At 38.1% G+C, this 23,841-nt stretch overlaps 3 protein-coding genes across 6 annotated transcripts; 2 read left to right on the forward strand and 1 right to left on the reverse strand.

The window, feature by feature from the left end:
- Positions 1-1,662: 1,662 nt before the first annotated feature.
- LZIC (leucine zipper and CTNNBIP1 domain containing) lies at positions 1,663-9,563 on the reverse strand. Of its 4 annotated transcripts, none has more exons than XM_035344670.1 (7): positions 9,540-9,563; positions 7,960-8,103; positions 6,709-6,844; positions 5,541-5,639; positions 4,782-4,877; positions 2,919-3,000; positions 1,663-2,064 (listed from the first exon to the last, which is right to left on the reverse strand). In XM_035344670.1, the coding sequence occupies exons 2-7, from the start codon at positions 8,058-8,060 to the stop codon at positions 2,006-2,008; spliced, it is 573 nt and encodes a 190-aa protein (XP_035200561.1). In that variant the 5' UTR covers positions 8,061-8,103; positions 9,540-9,563; the 3' UTR covers positions 1,663-2,005. The 4 variants fall into 4 exon arrangements, with proteins under 4 accessions (XP_035200561.1, XP_035200559.1, XP_035200560.1 ...); XM_035344668.1 differs by lacking the exon at positions 9,540-9,563 and adding an exon at positions 9,177-9,314; XM_035344669.1 differs by lacking the exon at positions 9,540-9,563 and adding an exon at positions 8,595-9,031.
- NMNAT1 (nicotinamide nucleotide adenylyltransferase 1) lies at positions 9,166-15,718 on the forward strand. Its single transcript, XM_035344666.1, has 5 exons — positions 9,166-9,278; positions 11,945-12,112; positions 12,622-12,805; positions 13,472-13,617; positions 14,207-15,718. The coding sequence occupies exons 2-5, from the start codon at positions 11,989-11,991 to the stop codon at positions 14,605-14,607; spliced, it is 855 nt and encodes a 284-aa protein (XP_035200557.1). The 5' UTR covers positions 9,166-9,278; positions 11,945-11,988; the 3' UTR covers positions 14,608-15,718.
- A 1,369-nt stretch (positions 15,719-17,087) lies between these two features.
- On the forward strand, positions 17,088-22,712 carry RBP7 (retinol binding protein 7). The gene is made up of 4 exons (XM_035344672.1): positions 17,088-19,940; positions 21,587-21,765; positions 22,017-22,118; positions 22,460-22,712. The coding sequence occupies exons 1-4, from the start codon at positions 19,868-19,870 to the stop codon at positions 22,508-22,510; spliced, it is 405 nt and encodes a 134-aa protein (XP_035200563.1). The 5' UTR covers positions 17,088-19,867; the 3' UTR covers positions 22,511-22,712.
- Positions 22,713-23,841: the final 1,129 nt, after the last annotated feature.

Consider the following 23,841-nt stretch of genomic DNA (forward strand, 5'->3'; position numbering starts at 1 on the left):
CCAAAAATGAAGAGCCACCATTTCAGAAACATGCTTAAAATTTAAATAGGCACACTGGCTATTTTTTGACTATCACCAATGTTGTTGTCCTATCAGCTTTGGAATACAAAAATGTCCTCTTTTTAATATTATTTTCTGGAAAGTTAGAATAAACAGCGTGGCCTTTGGTTATTTGATTATGTACTTTACTCTCATTTAAGGAAATACTAATTTATCACTTAGAAAAAACACATCACGCATGGAGTTTAAGCAGCAAAGCGGTAGATTTCCTCTCTTGATACATTTCTGCCTCATCATACGGGAACGGGAACTGTCTGTCTGCAACTGGCTAGTTCCACCTTCTCTGACAAGTGCCACATCACAGAAGCACAGAATGGATGGGGTTGGAAGGGACGTCTGAAGACCATCCAGTCCAACGCCCCCCGCCAAGCAGGATCACCTAGAGCATGTTGTGCAAGATGGCATCCAGGCAGGTTTTGAATATCTCCAGAGAAGGACACTGCACAACCTCTCTGGGCAACCTGTCCCAGTGCTCTGTCTCCCTCCCAGTGTTATATTAACAGCACATCAATTCACTTGCAGCCAAATGCTCCCTCTGCCAATGATGCTTCACGTGCTTGCTCCACTTTTGAAGTTCTCCAAATGAACAGATATGTCTACATGCTGCTCCACTGTGTAAAACAATTTATGATTTACTGCTTCTAGTTTCAGAAGCAACACTCATAAGAGAAAGCCAACCTTTTTCTCCTCCTTCTGTTAAGAGGTAAAAGATGCAATTGTTAATAGTTAAGATGATCAGAGATTTTTGTATTCTATTCATATCCTTTTTCTTCAGCTACTGATAAAATAAGGAGAAATAGTGCTGAATTAAAACGTGAAGCTGCCAGTACTGGAAGAACAAGATCCCTAATATTGATTTTACAAAGAAATATAAAAAATAATTTATCAGTGTTAAACACAGATCTAAGGTCCCAAGTAGTTTCTCCTCATCAGAGCTAAAAATTCCACAATACAAGATTTTAAATCATCCTATAATCTGAAACTATTCAGGATTCTAACTTCCTTGTGGAAGCACTGACCTTCTTCTCTGCACAGCACCACCACCTGATAATTAGACAGCTACAGCTGCATCAGTCATCTAACGAGAGCTTCTGCCCCCCTTTTTTAAAATTTGTTTCTACTTTAAAGTCATTCCATGCTATCTCAGAAATCCTGGGAAATAATGGTAGCATGCAGTTATACACTGAGAGCTCAAATAAGAGGTCACAGAAAGGGCTTCTCATTGCCATTGCCTTGCAATGCCCTGTCATTTCAACACAGAAGGTTAAATTTCTCCAGAAGTCTCTCTACAGGGTTTCCATTGTTTGTCAATCAAGGCTGGGACACAATGACACTCATTCATGTGCACAGTACACAAGCAGACAAGGGCCAACGATCAGCATACAGTCTCATTTTGGTTCTTCTGCAAACAGTTTGTAGAAAGATGGTACTTCAAATAAGCTGTGTCAGTTTTTAAAAGATGCAATACATTCCTAGTATAAAATATTTAGTAGGGAGCCCAGACAGAAATTAAGACAACTTGAGAGCAATTTAAATTATCACCCCAAAATAACTCATTCATTAGGACTGTTCCTGAAAAAATATCTGCTTGGTACAACCACATGCAAAAAAATGCATTTTAATAGTTAGAGAAATACACATTCAGAAAAGTTGAAAATAGCCGATTCTTTTCAAAGAAAGTCATAATAAGGTTTTGTTTTTAGAGTACCATTTAGTGTTTAGCCTCAGAACTTACGTTACTGAGAGGTACACAGACACCAATGTTACCAAGTGCACTTTAAGGTTGTTTACTTCAAAACTTCTGCTTAAGAACCCAGGAGATTTAGGGTTTGTTGATAGGTTTTGCCCCCTTTTTTTGCAACATCTTAAAAATAGAAAAAACAATTACAATGACAGAAGTCCAATGCTGCTGACAACTGGAGAGATTCAAGCCTCACACACCTCTTCATTGTTTTGCCTTTTCTACTTCAAAACTTGCTAGAGCAAAAACTTTGTCTCCTGATCCTGTGAAAGGAAAAACATTTTCAGTAAGTATTACTAGAAATTGTACTTCAGAGATCTCCTCACATACAAACAAATCAAGCAAAACATTTGAAATCAAAAGAAATCAAACCTGCATTTTGAAAATTAGAACACTTGAGCTCATAAAAAGAAAAAACAGAGCTATACTGGATTGGACAGCTCCAAAACTAGCTATGTAGAAAGCTGCTAATGAAGCACCCTTTTGAACAACAGGGTTCCCACCTTGCTTGCACTCAGAAAGAGGAGTACTGAGAGTTCAGTCACAGAACTAGTTCGTCTGTACCCTGACCTAGTCTGGCACATTCCTGCCATTCATAGCTCTTTCATCACAATTCTAAGAGTAAAAATAGAATGAAGTGTCGTGCTTATTTAATGCGTATTATAAATGAACTTTTGGTCTTGTCAACATGATTAGAGTTACAACAATCATGGCAAGAAGAGTGCTTTAAAGCTCTATTTTGACAGTGTGCCAGTAATTGCAGGGTTCTCTGCATCAAGCAGTGGAAAAGGCTCTCCTGAAGAGTCATTAATGCAAAAAGGTATTGTTTAACTGTACGAGTGATATGTCTGCTTGAGACAGAGCATTCAAGGCTTCAGCATTAAGTGGAACACTTGCCTTTTTGTGGCTTTTTGGCACTGAGTTTTTGCTGCATTTTTTTTCCCTCATGGACAATATATTAGAGTTTCATTGTTAATAACATTGAAAAACGCATGTCAGAATTCAATGGCATGTATCTTTTGCTTGTATTTTCTGTTTCATAGAGAATCATACGTGTTTCTTGTTATCACTGTTTGAAAAGGCAAAGAAATCGGAATTTATGAGCATGAAAACTTACCAAGGTCAGTGGAGACTTTCTCAAACTGGCTCAGGGCTGCACCAGCATTTGCTGACAAGAAGCTCTCCTCATCGGGTGTCAGCTAAATCAAAAAAGGCCGTAACTGAACTTGATACCTTAACTATGCATATCCCCACCATATTCCCATCATCCATATCATGAAATACGACAGCTTACAGGGATTATCAATTTGCAGCTTTATCTAATACTAAAAGCCAAAGTAAAAACACGAGCTACTGCCCTGCACTGAATTACCTTCCTCAATACCCTCTGTCAGTCCAGAAAGGACAGCGTATGCACCGCTAGGTTTCAAGACTTCCAGTGATAGTTTTTGATCAAACGGTCACCCCGCATCTCTGTACCGAAACTATGCAAAGGATGCAAACTACTTTTTTTTGTCATGTGGTCCATACACTAATGAGCTAAGCTCTCAGCTCTCCTCCTATCATCTACTGACAAAAGCCAAAAGAAGAGCCACAGCCAGCTTTGACTACATTAACAGTGACCTAGAAAACGGTCTCTTCCTGTGAAGTGTACTGTGAACCATCAGTGACATTTACACATGTAGATTTTGCTTTTATGTTTGTGTTCTGATGCCTTGGTGACAGATGCCCATAAAATATTTACAATAATGAAGCAATAACCTACATTTGAAAGGTGCAGATATCTGCACTCATTTAAGTAACCTCAGACATACATCCTTATTAAAACGAAGAAGAATTAAACGTTTCAAACTACCCATAGCATTTGTGTCAATTTAACAATTAAAAATACAGGCTACAATAGAAGATCAGGTACAAACATTTAGAATCATGTCAGATGTAGGGAAAAAACTACTAGTTACCTGTCTTTGCTGTATTTTGTAAGCAAGCATCGAACTACCTAACATTTTGCAGTATTGTGCAGATAAACACGTAATATTTACCAACATTTGTCACATTCAGAAAAGATGCGAAACCACTATCCTGGGAAGTCCTCTGTGAAGTAGGTTACCAATCATTTTAAAAGATAAAGAGGCTGTCAAAGCATAACGTGGTGGCTTGTCTGCAGTGATCCAAGGAACTCATGCCAGGACTTAGGTGTGAAGTTTAAGTAACTTCACACATTCAGTTCACAATCTTAATTAGATGTGAATCTTAATTAAATGTTTCCAAAACATTTTTTTCCTGACATTCTAACAAGAACAATATTCTGAGGGAAAGCACTTGCTAATATCACCTACCTGGCATGTCCCTCCCTTTAGTACCACACTTGATGTTTTCCATCACATTCCCTCATTTCCTAGAAAAGTTTAACTACAGAGATACACAACAACCAATTTTTTCATATACCTTCAACAAAAAGAAATAACTTCTCTTCCTCCCTCTAGCGGTAAAAAAAACACAACACACAAAAACCAGGATTGTTCTGCACAATGATGCAATTATTGGGGAAATACAAAGTTTAACACTTATCTCTCAAATGTATTTATCTCACACCAAGGAACAGATATTACCAACAATAGAGAATTGAGTTAAATCTCAAGGTATATCAAAAGTCTCTGACAGTTCCTGCTAGCTGGATAGGTGGTAGTTAGCTAGTAAAAGACTCATATTGCAACTTTCATAAGTATCATCTTGTAGGAGCTTCTACGTGATTCACTCATAAGGCCCAACAAAGATAGTAATAGTCTTATATAAATGTACAATACTATTTGGCATGTTTAGTAGTGAGGGCTTCAAGACATTTAGTATGAAAGCAAGCTACATTTTATGATTTGTTCATTAAAAAAGTTGTAATTTCTTCTTTTAATATGTAAGATTTGTCTTCAGTACACAGATAAAACTGTCTATTCACCAGCTACCTTTCATGCTAACACATTACCTTCTCACCAAGCTTTCTGAGGGCTGTCAGGATTTCAACTTTCTGTTGCGTGTATAGGTCTCGTCCCAACTTCCCAACCATTAAGTCTCTGTCCATCTGTATACCAAGGAAACAAAAGAAAATATCAGAACATATAAACCTCCGATTAGTTTCACTCAGAACAGCATGACCACTGCAACAGCCTAAACATACCAACAGTAAAAGCATGGTACCCATGGAAGTTAGGGACAGACCTACCTATTCTTCAAAATATGGCTGCCCATTTTTTCTGACATTGAACAGATATTCTGACGTTAGCATTCTCAATGTCTCTGATCTTGGAACTCTTCTAATCAAAGACTCCTATTCATTCAAAATTATGGATTCACACATCACTGATACACAAGGGAATTGCATTTCACTTAATCTAAGTCTCAAGTTCAGTCACGATCTGAAACACAAGTGCACTCTTCAGCCCCTCAACACAATTCTAGATTCAAACTCTTCGGATCTTCCATCTGCAATTATACTCAGCTCACTTTCTGTTAACAATATTTTTGTTTTGAAATAGCAAGATAGAGAATAACTCATATACACTGTTGTCCCCATTACCACAATGAACATTTGAAACTGGACAAACTCTGAAAGATAACTTCTTTATCTCCTCGTGATGCCGCCACCGCGTTTCCTAACACACTTGGTACTCTCCTTGCAATCATTACAAATTTACATCAATCTAGTTCAAATAAACTGTTCTTAAAGTAAAACAGAAAGCTTCACCTCTGCCAACCTTGTCCTCAATTGCCTTGGTTGTTTCTTTGCAAACATTCTAATTACTTCTGGAGTTTTAAATGCTTGGCTGATGGCTGCTTGTATTGCCTGTACGAAAAAGAACAAGAATGACCAGAACTAATAGCAATCATGAACTATAGCTGCATGACAAGATTAATGAAGGCTGGAAAGCATCATTAGTATCCTCTGCATCACTTGATCAGGGAGCTTTTCTTTGTTTGCATAACCATGGAACTTAGATGAAAAAAATATCCAACATTTACACAGGGCTTGAAAAATCCACTAATTGGTGCAATTATTCTGAGAAAAAGATGTGGAACTTTTAATTAGAGTCCAGGTCTTAATTAAATTTCCAACATCTTCCTGATATTATCAGGCACAAGTGAATGTGCTGTGCCATCTTAAGCAGTTTTTATGCCCACACTGACAATTACAGTTCTTCTAAGAGTAAGCAGAATGTAATTGATGAGGTCAATCTCCCTTTGCTATTCAAAATACCCTACAGAATATCTGAGCTATTACATTAAATCTCACCACAATTATTTTTCAACAAATCATGATTTCTCTGGAAACAAAACTCAAAACATAGGGCTCGGAAGGAACAAACCATGCTTTCATTAAACACTTGAAAAGACAGAAAATGGATCAAAAGTTTGCAAGTTGACATAAAATCGATACACCAGAAGAACTTGAATTTACAGTCACTGTTAGTTTTTTCATTTGGATGACTCTCTGAAATACAAACCAGTGGTACAAGCATAGGAAATGCTATCTTTACCCTTCTTAACAAATAGGCAAGAACTTTGTTTCTCACCGTATATTGTCCTGGATTGTCTCTCACACCTTTTAAATTATTTAGTAAGTTTATCTAATACTCAGGCCCTGTGGTTTCCTTCATTTTTTTCCTACAGTGTTATCATGGATTCTTTTTTTTCCCTCCTGTTTTAAAAGGAAGAGACCTAACCAAGTTTTTAATATGTACACATACATTAAATAATAAAAACATTCAGTGCAGAGATGCAGGTTTCACGTGCACCTGTACAGGTATTATAATAGACCACTTAGATCTATTTCCTGTTGCACTGAGTCCAAGCAGAGTACAACCTACTTTTAATAACACATCAGTCAGACAGATCTGAGTAAGAATAGTCTTTACCAGTTGCATGCCACTGAGCTCATCCACCAAAGTCATATCTCCAGACATAATCTTCTTCAGTGAGTCATTGATCTCACTCAGCTGTTCTAGGGTTTCTTTCTTTGTTTCTTCATACTCATCTGCATCTAGTTCCTCTCTAAAGAAGAGCCAACAAGATGTATTAAATCACAGGATTACAGCTGAGATGTACTATGGAAAAAAAAAAAGGTCATCAGGGTGTATCATGCAGCACACATTCTCAAACAACAATAAAAATGTTCACATCACTTCAGATTATTCTGCTTCTAGCCCTCTTAGCTGTTATTTAGTTCACGAATATGAGTTTACTTCTTGTTTTTGCACCTCTTCATAGCTGTCCATGCAGTTGTGCTGCTTGTACAAATTCACTTGCATTAAAAAGACACTGACAACTACGAGATACTAAACACACGGTGCAATATTTAAAAATTTATTTGGGATCTCAACAACAAAACGCAGTGAGATTGCCTTACTTATAGGTAAGGTGGATCAAATTATCTGAAAAGCCCACCTCCTCACCCCGAAACCATCAAATGATTCAGGAAAAAAAACACATCAGCCCTTAATCCTGCTGTTTAAGCCTTGGTCAACTCAAAGAATGACACACAGAACTGTTCTTGAAAATACACTAAATATGTATTGCTTAGGCTAGTTAGAATTATACCCAGAGAAAGCATCTAAAAACCACACAATATTCTTAAGAACCACTAATGACATAGAAAAAATAGTAATTAGCAATTCCATCTATCTCAAATTTTACTAGCCTACGAAGAGCTATAAAGAGTCAGGAGAATCACATGAAGATGTTAAACTACGGAAAAAAATACACAACCAAATCTATAATTATAAGACAAAGCAAAATAAAAGCACACACAAGCAAATAACTGATATTTAAAAAGCGTATATGAAAATTGAGAATTCTGTGAACAGCTACTGGAAGTTAACAAGTCCCACTGAAATATAAAATTTCGAAAAAAATAAAAAAAAGTAATGAGTATTTTTGCCCTCATTTTCCTCAAGATAATAGAATGACCTTAATAAAAAATGTTTTCTTTCCACATCACTTTTACTACTTAATATTAACATCCAATCATAATTTTTAAAAAAATAAAGCCACATCAAAACACAAAGCAAAAACAAAAAACCACAAGACTTCTGAAAGGTACAATTCCCTTCTGCCAACCACTTAGGAAAAATATTCCCATTTAAGGGGAAAGCATCTACTTTTATTACCTGCATTCCTCCAGATCCTGAAGCTGCTGCATTAACCTATCCAACTGCTCTTCCAAGTTCTGTTTTAGTTTAGTGGTCTCTGTTGTTCCTCTTGAAGCCATTTTCAGTTCTCATAAGAAAATCCGAAGTTGTTACATAACACTCCTAGGAGAAAAAACGTGTTATCACGTTTTGTTATGTATCAACACTTTAAAACACATTTTAAAGTGATCCAGTTGATCAATATATTGATGATAGAATGTCTAATAAAAGCACTTTGAGATCCCAGCAGCAGAAATACTGAATATTAGGCTGGGTCTACAGGACCGTTATTTTTGTAGCAAGAAATCATATGCCAAGATAGTAAGTCAAACAGCCATATCACATAGAAACATCTCCAAAACCTAGCATCAATTACTGATGACTTCACGTCTCTGTATGAGAAACAGACGGCTCTTATAGAATTCGTTAGGTTGGAAATGACCCTTAAGGTCATCAGGCCCAACCATCAACATTATCAAGTCCGTGAGGAAACCATATCCCTAAGTCTTTGTCGCTTCAATACCTCCAGGGACGGTGACTCTGCCACTTCCCTGGGCAGCCTGTTTCAATCCCTTACCACCCTTCCCGTGAAGAAATTCTTCCCGATATCGCACCTAAACCTCCTCTGGCACAACTTGAGGCCGTCTCCTCACATCCTAGAACTCCTCAATTTTTCTTCTTCACCTTCTCTACAACTGCCCCTTGGGAACTACTTAAGAGACAAAACCCCAAATTTAAGTGTCCAAAGCACGTCAACACCCCAGCTGAAACAATTATCTGCAGAAAACTAGAAGATTCTAGAGAAAATCCGTGCTTCTTTGGATATTAAATAGGCCAAGTGGCCTCAGCGCAGCGACCCGAAGGCTGCACCCGGGCGACACGCCGGCTCCCCCGGTACTGAGCAGCCGGCTCCCGGCACGTGCACGAATGCCACCGGCTCGCCCCGGCTCTGGAAGGCACCCGGGGAAGCGACGCGACCCTCCCGCGGCCACGGCGGGAGACGAGCGGTAAACGCGAAAGGCTGGGGGAGGAGACGGTGAAAGAAGCAAGGCCGGCACCGCCCGGCCCGCGGCTCCGCGGGGCAGGGAGGGGAGGCCGCAGGGCTGCCCGCAGGCAGAGCAGGGAGCGCGGAGAGGAGCCCGAGCCCCTCACGGACCCCCACCCTCCCGCCACCCGGCCCCGTGTCGCCGCCTCACCTGGGGCAGGCCGGGAGCGGGGCGCCGCGGGGCCGCTTCCGGAGCGCCGGGGCCACGGAGATGGCGCCGCCCGCTGAGGCTCTGGGCGCCGGGAGGCCCCGGGCGGTAAGAGCGGGGGGATCCAGGAGGCCGGGGAGGGACCGAGGGGACCCGAGGGGGCCGGGCACGGGAGGCCGGGCTCTGGTGGCGGGGGTGGTTGCTGAAACGGGCCGGGTAGCGGCGGGCCCGGTGCGGGGCGGCTGCTAGCAGAGCTTCCTCACGCCGGCAGTGTGATACGTCCGAATCTTTCTATTTTTTGTAGCTGTTTTTAATAAATGAGTGTTTTCCTCGGAAATGAAAGGTGGTAGGCCAAGGCGGACTCACCACGCTGCCTGCGCACCCGTGGAAGCGAACAGCTTGGTTTTCAGGACTGCCAAAATCTGCTGTAGGCACATCTTGACGGGGATTGTGCAAATACGTGTCGAGTGTCAGGGCTGCGAGTGGTGCACACTTAATGAAATCACGTATAAGCATGCTGAGACTTTATATAAACATATGTGTAAAGGGTCATATACATTATATTGCACTTTTTTTTTTCTTTATGAAAAAGTGAAAATGATTCATGGCATCCTGTGCTTACAGAAACATTGGCACAGCTTTAGGTTGTTACTTTTTAAGTCTCTACAGAGAGATTTTACTAACATTTCATTTAGTACTTGATATAAGGGAACAATAATGGATGTGGCTATTTACAGTGTTGTGAAACAAACCACACTTAACTGACTGTGTACGTAGCTCATACCAAAGAGTTAGAGCTCTATGAAGGTCATTTCGTACAAAGCAGGTCCCAGCTCTGTAGGTACTATGCTGGGTATAGCGATGACAAAAATAGCATCAGTAATCACAATGATACCTCTTGCCATCTGTGCCGCTGTCCACATCAGCGATGTAGCTGTTTTCTACGCAAATGGTCCTAGACAGAGGATGTCAACGCAGATTAGGAGGCTGAGGGCATGGGCAAACTGTTATGTTCTTAATTTGTATGCAGATATGCAGTGCTACAAGGTGATTTTATGATGCAATACATGCCTGTTTCTAAAGAATGCAAAAAAAAAGGATGAAAAAGGACATTTGACTAACTCCAGAGAAGGCACTATACATTTTCATCTTAAAATCTTCCTTTAATCAATCCTTTTCCAATTTGTAGTATGAGTCACTTTCTTTAGCAAGTGGGGCTTTATGCATTACAAAGGCAAGTCCAACTTCTTTCCTTGCCTGTTCCCATAGTAACTCTTCGAGCCGATGCCCCTGTGAAGACTGCATTCTGAGCAACACCAAACCCTTCAAATGCTGAACTACTCTGCAATAATAAAGAATATTTTAAAAGTTTGTGAAACTCAAAAGCACAGAAAAGTACCAAAACTTGCAAAATGTACCTCATAAGATGCCTTGCAGGATTTCCTTTTATTCAAGGACTCTTTGATGTTAGTAGGTAGGAGCTGTTAGAAGATTCAGCTGTGATGAGATGTATCACCACTGTGGCGGCACTGAGCATTGCTGTTTCTTTGCAAAGAAGACTGATCATGAGGCTGACCTTCTGGGATTTTTCCAGCCAGATTGTGCTGTAGAAATCATGGCAGACTATTCAGTGCTCAACACAAATGCCTCAGACATCTCAAAAACAGTAACAAGCAGGAGAATGGCCCATAATATATTTCAGTTTTCATTTGCTTGTTCAGGGCCAGCCTAGGAGAAACCATCTTGGCAAGCCAGAATGTTCTCATGAAGCACTGAGGAGCAAAAACCCATGCAGTGGGAGGGGAAATGAAAATCGATGAGTGGTGAAATTTCCTTGTTTTCCCCAATTCTTTAACATCTTTCTGAAACTCAAGTTGCAGAATTGGAACAGTGCTGATGTACTTTTTTAAAAAGGGGAAAAAAAGAAAAAAAAGGTATTTAATTGCAGCTTTCACTAAACTTTTTAAAATTCACTTTTCTTCTGTCATCAGTTCCACTGGTATACACAGTACCTGCTTTCCACAAAACCAAGTAGTTTGGTTGTTTTCATGTTTAGGTCATAGCACTGTCTTCTTGCCTCTCTTCCAGAATTTAATTCAATATAATGTTAATTACGTAGATTTTGCTGAAAATAATCAGCAAATTACAGCAGCAGCACTGGGAACTCTCAGAGGATGTTCTATTCCCTGCTATAAGCACCAGAAGGAAGGAGGTTACTTATAAGGAAGTTCCCTGCAAATGTGTCTCTCAGCAGTTGATTGGCACTGGCATCTGAAAAAAAAATGACATTCTAATAAAGTTTGTCCTGGAGTTGGAGACCTTAATAATCTCTCCTCCTGGTTTTTTTTTTGGTTGTTTTTATTTGCTTGGTTGTTGTTGTTGTTGTTTCACAAGCTGCTTTTCTTGAGAGTGGGCAATACACTGGCCTCTCTTTTGGTGAGCTGCCCATTTTTAATGAACTTCCTAAAGGTGCTTCCTTCTCTTGCATATAGGAGGGAATTGCAACTGCTAAGTTAGTACACGGACAAGGCAAAGTTAGGTTCACATATCTGTTACATATGTCATCCTCCTTGCATTCTATTTAGGAATAACCAGGAAGAACTAGAGACAGTGGTTTTAATCTCTTAAAAGCTGGATAATGCACTATCACAGGAACGTTCACAGGCCAAATGCTGACGGAAGGAAAATATAGCGATCAATTTGCCCTTGAAATCAGCTGCTTATTGGTAGCGCAAATGAGTAGAAATGACTATTTTTAATCTCTCTTGCAGTAACTAGGCCCAACATTCTCCTCTTGGCTCTGTAGCAGTGAGGAATGGCTATGGAAGATCCCGACAAGAAGACTGAAGTAGTACTGCTGGCCTGTGGGTCCTTCAATCCCATTACCAACATGCATCTCAGGCTATTTGAGTTGGCTAAAGACTATTTTGATGAAACAGGTAGGGTGGTAATTTATATCATTCAAAACAGCTCTCTATCCAGACACTTAAATGTTAAGGTGAATATTTTGTTTATGTGTATGCCTGTTTGACAGTGACAGATATTTTTGGAAAACTAGGTATTGAAGCTAGTATAAGTACGTGTCCTACTGACTCCTGTAGGCTAAATACATCAGCAAACCGTCTCACTTACTTGCTGCCTTTTACTAATTCTAATGAACTAAAGACTGGTTTTATAGTTTTTCTTTCTGAAATCAGAAAGGCATGAGTAGATGTCATAGAGATATATCTTTCTAATATTTCTTAGTGAATATTTAATTGTGCCTCCTTGTACAGTGGCAGAAATATACCGTACTTTTCCACTGGGCTAGTTATTAGAACTGTCACTGATGGACTTAGAGACTGTAGTGAACAATGAGTGTGTGATAGTTTAAATACAATACTGTGGAAATAACATCTGTTCAGCCACTTTTCATGTTCCTTTGCGATATGCTATTTTTTCCCCACAGGAAAATACAAAGTAATCAAAGGAATAATTTCACCAGTAAGTGACGCATATAAGAAGAAAGGTCTGATCAGTGCTGATCACCGAGTAACCATGGCAAAATTAGCTACCAAAAACTCAGATTGGGTGGAAGTTGATGACTGGGAAAGCAGCCAGAGTGAGTGGTTGGAAACAGTAAAAGTTTTAAGGTATTATTCTGCAAAATCCTAAAAAGTCTCAAGAACCTATAGAATAAAAAGGAATGCTGTTAGCTCTTACAAGTTAAACTAATCCCAAATCATGTGAATAAAACTCAGTGAAGTCAAAAATACTATTTGTATAAACATTGTAAATGAAGGATTGCAACATTAGTCCTGAATGTACACAAAATGTGCCCATGAACAATTTATAAGATCATATATTTTTTCTTAGCCTCTATTTAGTTTTTGTGCTGAAAATATATTCCTAAGGAAAGAAAAGAGACTAAAATAGGGTGGGCATAAGCTATGCAAGCTTCCCTCATTTGATTTTGTGTTAGGCTGCCCATTTGTGTATTTAAAGGCTGGCGTGAGAATGATCTAAAGGCATTCATTTATTTATTTTATGTTTTTTTTTTTTTTTTTTTTTTTTTCCTCTTTCAGTCACTGCTACTTAACTGAGGCTCTTCTTTTTCTTTAAAAACAAGGAAACAAACCTTATAGTTGTTGCTTTGAAATCTTTGCACTTTTACCATATAAGCCAACTCTCAGAAATCCTTCTTTCAGCAGATCAGTTCTTGGATGGGTTTTCTGTGGGGAAAGACGAAGTGGGGAAAGGTTAGGGAAATCTTCCCTATATTCTCTTGCATCTTTATCTAAAATACATCTGTTTTGCAGGTACCATCATCAAAAGCTTTTGTCTTCTGATCCCACTAATAGTCTGCAGAATACTTTACCTTTAACAAAGCCGGGACGGAAGAGGAAACAGGAACCAAATAGACACGAGCCTATTAAAAAGAAAAATCAGAGTCCAGATACAAAAAGTTAAGTTTATTTGCAAATTAAATGCTTAACCATAGTTGCTATTTCAAGGGAATTGTGCTGATGAGTAACTTTTTTATGGTACTTCTTGTTTCTGATTTTAGTGAAAAAGGTTACTCATCTAGATCCCAAAGCATAAATAGGTGGTTTGGGGTTGTTTTTTCTTTCCTTTTATGCAATCCTCTCCACCCCCTGCCATGCAAAAACTAGCTCTTCTTCTGTAACTCTACAGAGCGTCACATAAAGTTTTAAAACCATTACAGTATCCCTTCCTAATTAGCTATTCTGAAATCCTCTCTAGATTTTCTTTGACTTTGATTCTTTGATTGACTCACCCCAGAGCTAAATAAGCAAATCAGAGTATATTTTCTGATCCTCTTGAATGAAAAGGCTTCCATAACCTTTTTTCAGAGAAACCCTATGTTAAGGCTACTAATTGTAAACTGTGTGCTCTGAATCTTTTTTTTTTTTTTTAATTTAATCTTAATCAAGATAGGAAGAGTTGGCCTAGATATTAAATGTCCCCATCAAGCTAGCTAAAATCTGGTGGCCTAAACCAAGCCCAGCTTCTCATTTATTTTTCTTTTTAAGGTACCCCACAGATTAAACTGCTTTGTGGAAGTGACATGCTGGAATCCTTTGGGATCCCCAACCTGTGGAAGTTGGAGGACATCACTGAAATTGTGCAAAATCATGGCCTTGTATGCATCAGTAGGGCTGGAACCAACGTTCAGAAATTCATCTACGAATCTGATATTTTGTGGAGACATAAGAATAATATTCACCTTGTGGAAGAATGGATCACAAATGACATTTCCTCCACCAGGATCAGGAGAGCGCTGCGGAGAGGCCAGAGCATTCGTTACCTAGTGCCTGATGTAGTTCAGGCATACATAGAGAAAAATAATCTATATAATCCAGAGAGTGAAGACACGAATGCTGGGGTTGTCTTAGCTCCCTTACAAAAATATGCAAGTGATTCCAAGAACTAACAGGCCCTGTACAATGAATTTACTTTCTGCTGTGAAAAGGTACTAGTTCAGTACAGGAAAATGTGTTTTGTTTTTTAGTTTTTATTTGCTTGTTTGTTTTTGGTGACTTTTTTATTAAATAGAAGGCAAATTCTGTGGCTTTAGTAGACATGTAGTTGCTGTAGAGGTTTGGTTTGCTTAAGAATTGGGCCTACACAATCTTTTTTAAAAATACAGTTAGAAGATTTTCACTTTTAAGCATATTGTCACAGTTCATTAAGTAAATTCAAGAATTCACAGTGGTATATGAGAATTACAAATTGATGAACAGAAGAAATGAAAATGTTCTGATTTGTTTTAACTCAGACTGCTCTGCTATTTATAAAATAGGAACACAAATGTTTTTAATAACTCACAGTGCTGTAAGTAACAAATCCATTTAATTTCAAAACGTACCACTTACTGATAGTAAATCCCTATAATTATTATTACTTTTTAAGTTGCTAACATATGATGCAACTTGAAGAAATGATTTAGCTATACCCTGGAAGGGAAAAATTTACTCCTGGCTGAAATGGTGCTAGATAGATCATGCTTTTACTTGCCTGCCTTTCAAATATGAAGCCTGTTTACTTGCTCTCACGTAGTTTGCTCCCCAAAATGCCTTGTGATTTACTTTTCCATTCATGTTTCCAGAGCTGTAGGATCAGTTCAACAATGTTTCTCACAAGAGGATGGAGCTACTTCAGAAACTGCTTTATAGCCATTGATTGATTTAATTGTAAAGAAGTTAATAATAGTGTCATTGCAGATTCTCAGACAGTTGTCCCTTTATATGAAATAATAGAGCCTTTACTTTTGAGCCAAATGTATATAGCTAGATATGTTTTTATGTTAGTGGAGTTGAAAAGAAATAGTAGGACACTTAGGACTGTTCATAAGTGAAATGTTTTTCTTTGCTGGAAATCTGGTTTAGAATCTAAAAACATATTGTCTGTATTAAGTGGATATAAACTAAAGAGGCACTGTGAATGTCATGGTAATAGAATTCTACCTCCTTTTCTTTGCTGTCATCCCATTTTTGGTTTGGATTACGTGCCTTAATAAAAATGTCAAGGTTTCCAAGACGCTACCTAACAGGTCAACAGCTTTTTCATACTATCTCCTCAAGACAAATCTGTTCACATTTTTCAGATCAACAAAGCCAACAGAATGTGAAGTTCTTGGTGTGCAGAGCATACGTGCTGGTGAGCAAGTCTAGAACCAAGGACTTGCTTTGGGCTCATAACTGTGACAACCTGTCATCCTCCTTCCCTGGCAGGTGATCCCCAAAAACTAATGCAGAGGTGTGGGCTTCACTGAGAGCTTAGGGTGAGTCTAGAAGCCAGAAGCCAAACACAGAACATCACAAGTTGCCCTAGAATGTGCAGGGCTCATATAAAACCCAACAGGAGAGCAAAGACTCTAGTGGCAGAACCTGTAACCTGCAGTGGAGCTAGGATCACACATGCAAACCTGGAGCCCCAAGATATTATAAAATTATCATATATTAGAACCTCTGTTCTGTTAGCTCTAGCCTGTAAAGGTGGCCACAGTGGTGGTTTTAGTCGGGTGGGCAGCTGGGTTCCACCACGGCCGCTCTCACTCCCTCTCCTCAAAGGCATGCCATCTACAGAGAATGTACAAGGAGATCTTTAGTATAACAAAATCAAGGCACAGCTTAGAAGGTCATCTGTAACTCTACCATGACATAGAGTAGCATCATAGGTCTTATTTTTTTTTCATTGGTGATTTCTGCATCAAATGTGCTCAGACTGCCATTTTTTCCCTTAGAGCTTAAGCAAGCTTACACAGTCTTTTGATAATGAGGCCGGGTTCATGTGTCATCAACAGTTAAAAAGGCATTGAAGGACATATTAAGCCCCTCTGTCACACCTTAGCATCAAACTGCCATTGAAGATAAACTGTATTATTGATGGTGCATGAGAAAGGATAAGATCTATGTTACTCTTTCGTCTGTTGTCTGTCTTAATGGTTGACAAGAACAGAGAGCATGAAAATTTTATTTTCAGCATGCACATCAACTAGTGTGCTTCTGAATAAGCACAGCAGGTATTTCCAGTAGGGAAGCACCCCATTTATGTGGTCACTTTTCATAGTAAATCTGCACCTTAGGTTTATTCTTCTAAATAATGACATTGTTATATATTGGTGCACTGTGTAATTCTACAGAAACTGCATATTTAATAGGATGTTTATAAAGCTGTGATCTTCAGACAGTTGTTTCACTGGGTTTTAATGTAGTTATATGTGATGGGTCTTTTGATAAAATAAATTGCATGCAATATTTTAGTCATTAACCAAATCTGATGTTTGATGACAGCATAAATTTTAAGTAGTAATGATGTCAGTACGGTTTTGTCTATACAAAACAGAATATTGTTCAAAAATCATGGTGAATATGGATCTTTTGTTTTACCAGTGGGATCCAGAAATCTCCCTATTACAGCACTAGAAGTAAACATATACTGACAATCTGCTGTTCCAGTCAGTTCTAAATATCAGCATCACAGTCAGTGAGGTGTCATATACTGAAATGTTCAAGTAGTAAAACTTGCAAGAGTGGACTAAGTCTAAGAGAGAATGTATATACTTGTAAATGTAAGGTTTGTGAATCATGCAGTTCATTGAACTTCTTTATAAAAGAGTTGTAATGTATTCACAGATATTCTGTGAGAAAAAACAAGGCTTGCTTTCTTGACATTATTGCTTTTGGTTCTACTCTGTTAAGAAAACATAGGGTCCTTATACCACGTAAGTAATTCAGGCTTAAATTATTTTACAAATACTGCAACAGCAGTAGGAACCATTTAATTTACTTCTATAATGAGGCCACATCGTTGGCAGAATGTTTTATATGCTCAATGCTGCACAGCAATTAGGATGGAGATGGATAAAATATATTTCCACAAAAAATAAAAAATAAAAAAATAGGGGAATTTGTAAGGGAAGATGAAATGAACCATCATCACAGGAGGTGGCCAGGACACTAGGGAGTTCTCACAAAATTAGATACAGTTCCTTGGCTTAGTCTTGAACTAGTTACCTGAGTATCCTCTATAAATCTTAGTTTGAGATTTAGAACTGATTTACAGAAAGAAGCACCACATCCCAGACAATCAGCACCATCTTAATTTTCAACTAAAAAGTTAATCCAGACTTTTGTGGAGGATTTATACTATTACTGACTTCTCTTTACTTGGAAGAGTTAGTAGTATTGCAACAGTGCTCTTTTAGTATTGTAATCTTGTAATAACAAATTGTGGGTGAAATGCTACTACTGGAGTCCAGGGGAAACATTAATTTGCATTTCTCTGTACCATTCCCAGTTTAGTATAGGTTAGAGAACAATATCCATCTGCAAACAGGAAAGAAGCTTTGACGTCCTAATTTCCTACTCACATGATTTTGTGAGTCATATAGGTCAAACTGTGAGCTCCAAAAATGTAGTTAAAGTTCAGTGAAACAATTTTCTCTGCAAAATATTATCCTTTTATTCAGCATGACCTGAATCAGTGACCAGGTAAATGTAGTAGGTATAGGTGATTTTTTTCATTCAAGATTCAGAATACCAAATTCTCTTTTTACTAGTAGCAGTTAAGATTTCCCTTGTCCATGATTTTTTTTTTTATTTTTTTTTTCTTTCAATGTAGCCTTCACAGTCATGATTGCTACTGTCCCATTTGAGAAATTAAAACATAGGATTAAGCTGATGCTTAAAACATACGCACAATGTTGGGAACTGTTGTTTTCCCTATTTTAGAGATAAGGAACTCCAGTACTTCAAAATTCTGGAGTGCTTACTATTTCAGGATTATTAAACTCCTATTTCTTTTTAAACGTACTTTGTAAATTGTCACAATAAGGCATACAGTTTGCAAAAAGTGGCCACAGATGGAAGAACTGCAAATGACGGGAGAATTGTATGTCTTCTGTAGGAATTCAAGTCTTATTTCCAAATTCCTCACATATCATTTCCCTTTGAAGTGCAGTGTTCTTCTATTCATTTTTCAAAATATGTTACTGGGTCATCATTTAAGGAATTTATTTCAGTTTGTTGAAGATAAAGTCCAATATTGAAGCTTCCCAGCTGCACCATGTGCTATACGTCCTATATACGCTACCACAATGCATAGCACCTAATAAAGCATCAACGGGATTAATGCTCCATATGATCTCCCATTTACTGTACGCGTCAAGAATAAAAAGCAAGGGCAGAGCCACATCTTCTATCTACATGAGTACTTTTTGAATTTCTTACTGTTATTAGCAGTTTTTAGGAGTTAAATGTGAATTGCAATAAAAGGTGCTTCTTTCCTTTAGAAAATGACTTCTTTCATTTAGAAAAACTGATAAATACAGAACTGTAGAACTGTGAACAGAGCTCAGACCTCTAGATCTGTTGTCTCATGCTTAGCTGTTACATAAACTTTCTGTCTGGTAAAAGCACCAGGGAAACCAGAGAATTTGGTATTCACTCTGCATGTTTCCCATGTCCTTGGATGTCCATTTACCTAAGATGTAACTAACAGAAGTACAGAACACAATTGGGTAAACTGTGGCACAGCAGAGTTGTGTTGAGAGTCACATTAGAGAATAACATATGCAAAAACGATTGGTCTTTCACTTTCCTGTTATAGCCACTAGACAATAATGCTGCCTACTATTCACTCCAGGAATAAACCAGTGAGATATTCTACTTAGTTCTATTACTGTATCATAAGTACTACTTTAAGACTTGCCAATACGGTACCATGAACAATTTACCAGTCAACCCCTGCCTGCTAAAACACATGAATTTGCAGTGGGTAGATCGCCTTTTCAACAAATGTGTAGATTTCAGATCATAAACCCCCATACCCAATATACCCGCAAGGAATGTGAGTAATGACAGATTGTGTCCATGATTCCCTTTAAAGGATACAAGACAGACAGAAGTTTAACCAGTTTTTCGTTTGTACTGTGACTCTTGGGTTAATAACATTTGCTCCATACAAAGATTTCAGAAGCTGTGAACTTTTCCCTCCAACTCAGCCGAAGCTAATCCACAAATATCCTGTCACCTATTGGCTCAGCAACAGTACCCCTCCCCTCCATCAGAAAGGATCTCTGATGTAATTCCACCCACAGTCTTCCTCATATAAGGCCTGGTTGGAAAGCTATTTCTTTATTTTTGCTTTTTGCTCAGGGGTTGATTGCAACTTCTTTCTGCAGTCTAGAAATGCCTGTAGATTTCAGTGGAACCTGGAACCTTGTCAGCAATGACAATTTTGAAGGCTATATGGTGGCTTTAGGTAGGTGAAACACCTCATTCTATCCTTCTTCCTTCCTCCATGAGATTCCTTCTGAAGTGTTTGATTTCTTCTAACCTCTAGCTATTGGGTAACCTTTTTGTCCAGAAAAAAAATGAAGAGATGTTTGTTTGCTGATTAATTACATAGCATTAACAATTATTTTAGCCTGTAACCCAGGCATCCTGGTAGGTTCCAGGAACTTCTCAGCCTGGTACTTGTTAAAAGTAGAACTTTTGAATACTTTTTATCAGGGATGAGGAAGAGTTCTCCCTGTCTACTAAGTTTCTCTTGCTTTTCAGAACAAACTTGTAGACCCTATGTCTTAGGGTTAATTGCTAAATAACAAACAATTTCTTGTGTATTTGTCAATTCAAGGCAACTGTTTTGCTTAGTATCATGAATCTTTAAACAGCTCACAAAAGACTTCACTTACTCTGTGACCTGTTGAGCAGTCCTTATCCCTTTCTTCATGTGCTTGAAGTTAACCTCTTATCTCATTCAGATCTTTATGGAGATACTAATGGTGCTGTAAAGAGAACTAAAAGTTCTTGGTACTCTATTAGCTTTCATGTGCAAAGCTCATTATAGACTGTGACAGCAGGCAACCCTGCACATCCCCTTCCCCTCACCTACCTCTCCCACCTCTTTCTGCCCTGTAGACTTGTGTAAGCTGACTGCTAGCAGTATCCCTTGCAGGTAATTGCATGCGCAACCAGAATGCAATCTATTTTCTATCCATACATATGCTGGGTGACCTACTATAATCGTCTAGTTGATAGCTTTACCTTGTTGAAAACTCTTCTCCCTTTCTTCATCCTGCTGTGTTGTCATAGGGGGAGGAGGGTACTCCATAATGAGGATTTATTCCCAAGTTCTATTCTGCAATTTGAATACAAAGTAATTTCTTTACAAAGAATAGATTCACTTTTTTCCATGATAATAAATACTGTCTGCCTATATAAAGGACTTTTAAATGAAATATAACACCCCATCTTATGAAAAACTAGAGCATGTAACTATTGTCTGCCAAATAGATGGTTTGTTCCTCTAAATAAATAAACATTCACTAGAAAAATAGGAATAAACCCTAAAAACAATACTTAAAGCTCAGTATTATGAAGACCATGAGGATGATATTCAAGATAACTGATTGCTACAGATAACCAGACAATATTTTAAGTGTGATGTTTTCTAGTTGCACTCAAAAGGTCTTAATAGTCAGCGGCATGTCCTGAAAATGAGCCTGAGTAATTCAGTTTTAGGACCATCTTTCATTTGATTCTAAGGTACAGTGTACAAAAAAAGTCTTGTTAATTTGCATAATGCCTTTCCTTTTTCAAAGGGTGAAAGAAGAGGTATTAATTATTCCCTTTATCTAATAAAGAAGGGGTTCTTGGGGGTTATGTGTGGGGAAACCGTATTTTCAAGAACATGCATTGAACTGTATAACATATAACAGTTTGGGATGGGTGGACCCAAACCAACAACACAAAAAAACAAAGCAACAACAACAAAAAAAATCCATCAAAGCCTTGCATAGCAAGCTATTCTTAAGAAATGCTTCTAGAAGTAATAGAAGAAGGTAAATCCTGGCTGTCAGAATGGCTGGTGATGAGCACAACTTATCCTTTTTTCTCCTGTCAAAGGTATTGATTTTGCAACACGCAAGATAGCAAAAATGCTGAAGCCTCAGAAAGTGATCAAACAGGATGGGGACATGTTATCTATCCATACCACAAGCACATTCAGAGACTACATGCTCCAATTCAAAATTGGAGAAGAGTTTGACGAAGACAATAAAGGCCTGGATAACAGAAAATGCAAGGTAAGACTGATTATGTATATAATAAATAAATAAAAAATTCTTACAGAATTAAGATGCCATAATCAATCTTGCTACTTCAGCTGAAGCTATCAAGAATACCATTTCTAGTGTGATACCGAGGTAGGATCCTGAGTTAATTTACTTCCCTGCACAATAGCATTTAGTCTTTTTTTTTTAATCAGAAAAGATTTTAACTAATAGGTATATTTCAGAACTGAGATAACATGTAGGAATGCTTTCTTCTTCAATAGAGCCTAGTTACCTGGGACAACGACAAACTCGTCTGTGTGCAGATTGGTGAGAAGAAGAACAGGGGCTGGACTCACTGGCTTGAAGGAGATGAGCTCCACTTGGTATTTGCTTTACTTCAGATTTATATATATATTTCAGAATTGTATCTATGACCAAAATACAGTCTTTATTGTGGTCATGACATGCACAAGTTTTCTTCTAGCTCAGCAGTATATGTGATTGACAGTACATGAGAAACACATTCTGCTTTCAGCCAGTCTAGCTAGAACAATTTTACTGTTTCATTCTTCTTTCTCCTGCATAGTTAAATGCAGAATATTAACCATAACTTATTAGCATAGCAGGTGAGTGATGGTCAGTACTCATGGCAAATGATTGATGTTCACCTTTGGAGATGATTCCTTTGATTACTATGTATTTATTTATTTATATTATTTTTTAGGAGCTTCGTTGTGAGAATCAAGTATGTAAACAAGTCTTCAAGAGAGCTTGAATATGAGTGTTGGTTCCTACATGGAAAGACAGCTATATACAAGAGGCCATGCATCGTCATGTCCAATGATAGCTGTACAGACAAGAATTGATTCATTCTACCTGTTAATCTAAATGATATGATGTTTCTGGCTCAGGAAATGCTGTCGGTTAGCCATGTTAAATACACGATTTTTGCTAATAAACATCAAAAACAATCTTAAGTACCTGTCTTCTGAATGTATTGACAGAGGGGAGGAGAAAAAGACAAATGATAGGGCTTGGTTTCCAGTTAACTGCTGATCTAAATCAGAACAATTAAAAATATATAAATATATATAAAAAGTCTAAACGGGTATGTCAACATCAAACAAGAGGAGAACTTAAACCTGTGTAGTTCTGGGAATGGTAAAAAGTAAAAAGGACAACACAAGACACAAAGTCATTATTCAAAATACTTCTCCTTAAGCTGCAGATTAGTATTTCAGGAGAAAAACTTTGCTTGCATTTTAAATGTGTTATGTAAACTTTATGTTGTGCCATAGCTGCTTTGTTCTCAGAATAATTAAGCTCACTTTACCAGAGGGGGAGCAAGCCTGTGACAAAATAGTGTCATCTCACAATAATGACAAGAGGTTTGAGCAATCACGTAGGTTCCAGTCTGCAAAGCAATTGAATGCTATTAGCACATATACAGAGTAAAAACAATGCTACTCAAGACTTACTTGCACATGGTTGTTCAATTAGGTTAACACATCTCTCATTTTTGACCTTGTGTGCTGTTGCGCAGAAGCTTAATTCTGCCTCCTATAAATACCTTTAAGAGGTCAGACCAACTTGTTCCATGTGCAACATATCTCTCTGGTAACACTAGTATTGCAGGGATGGGCTAGTGGAAAGAAACAGAGGAGGTTAACTTAAATCTATCTTAACCACAGTAAATTAATTAGATTATTATTATTATTATTATTATTTAAAAAAAGAAACTGAAATTAGCCCTGACACTTTGAGAAATAAGTAAGAAAATAAGTAATACAATCTTACAGACATTTCTTCTTCCTCACTATCAGTTCAGAATTACTACAGCTACTAAATGAGGCAGACAAAACCTGTTGAAGCTTAAAGGGCTTAAAAACATCGTGAGCTTTTGTGAGATTCGTGGTAATTATGTGGGATACCATCAGACTCTGTAAAGGTACAATAGCTTCTAAAATATGAAGAAACAACTCATACTCTGGACGTGGAAATCTGTTGGGCTGGGAGTAAAATATTACATATATTCTATGATTCCTGACAGTGTCTTCCTTATGGAACTGAGTGATGATTTTACTTACTTGGAAATAAGATTAATGC

The sequence above is a fragment of the Oxyura jamaicensis genome, chromosome 21, assembly GCF_011077185.1.
Source record: "Oxyura jamaicensis isolate SHBP4307 breed ruddy duck chromosome 21, BPBGC_Ojam_1.0, whole genome shotgun sequence".
In the NCBI taxonomy this organism is placed as follows: domain Eukaryota; kingdom Metazoa; phylum Chordata; class Aves; order Anseriformes; family Anatidae; genus Oxyura; species Oxyura jamaicensis.

What these genes read in the sequence shown, in the direction of transcription:
- LZIC (XM_035344670.1), bottom strand. Translation starts at nt 8,060, where the DNA reads ATGGCTTCAAGAGGAACAACAGAGACCACTAAACTAAAACAGAACTTG. An exon ending in CAGGATCTGGAGGAATGCAG is followed by an intron (nt 6,845 to 7,959) that starts GTAATAAAAGTA and finishes GCTCTTCTTTAG; the next exon opens with AGAGGAACTAGATGCAGATG. An exon ending in TGAGGACAAGGTTGGCAGAG is followed by an intron (nt 4,878 to 5,540) that starts GTGAAGCTTTCT and finishes CTTGGTATACAG; the next exon opens with ATGGACAGAGACTTAATGGT.
- NMNAT1 (XM_035344666.1), top strand. Translation starts at nt 11,989, where the DNA reads ATGGCTATGGAAGATCCCGACAAGAAGACTGAAGTAGTACTGCTGGCC. An exon ending in GAAACAGTAAAAGTTTTAAG is followed by an intron (nt 12,806 to 13,471) that starts GTATTATTCTGC and finishes TCTGTTTTGCAG; the next exon opens with GTACCATCATCAAAAGCTTT. An exon ending in TCAGAGTCCAGATACAAAAA is followed by an intron (nt 13,618 to 14,206) that starts GTTAAGTTTATT and finishes TTTCTTTTTAAG; the next exon opens with GTACCCCACAGATTAAACTG.
- RBP7 (XM_035344672.1), top strand. Translation starts at nt 19,868, where the DNA reads ATGCCTGTAGATTTCAGTGGAACCTGGAACCTTGTCAGCAATGACAAT. An exon ending in TGGATAACAGAAAATGCAAG is followed by an intron (nt 21,766 to 22,016) that starts GTAAGACTGATT and finishes CTTCTTCAATAG; the next exon opens with AGCCTAGTTACCTGGGACAA. An exon ending in AAGGAGATGAGCTCCACTTG is followed by an intron (nt 22,119 to 22,459) that starts GTATTTGCTTTA and finishes ATTATTTTTTAG; the next exon opens with GAGCTTCGTTGTGAGAATCA.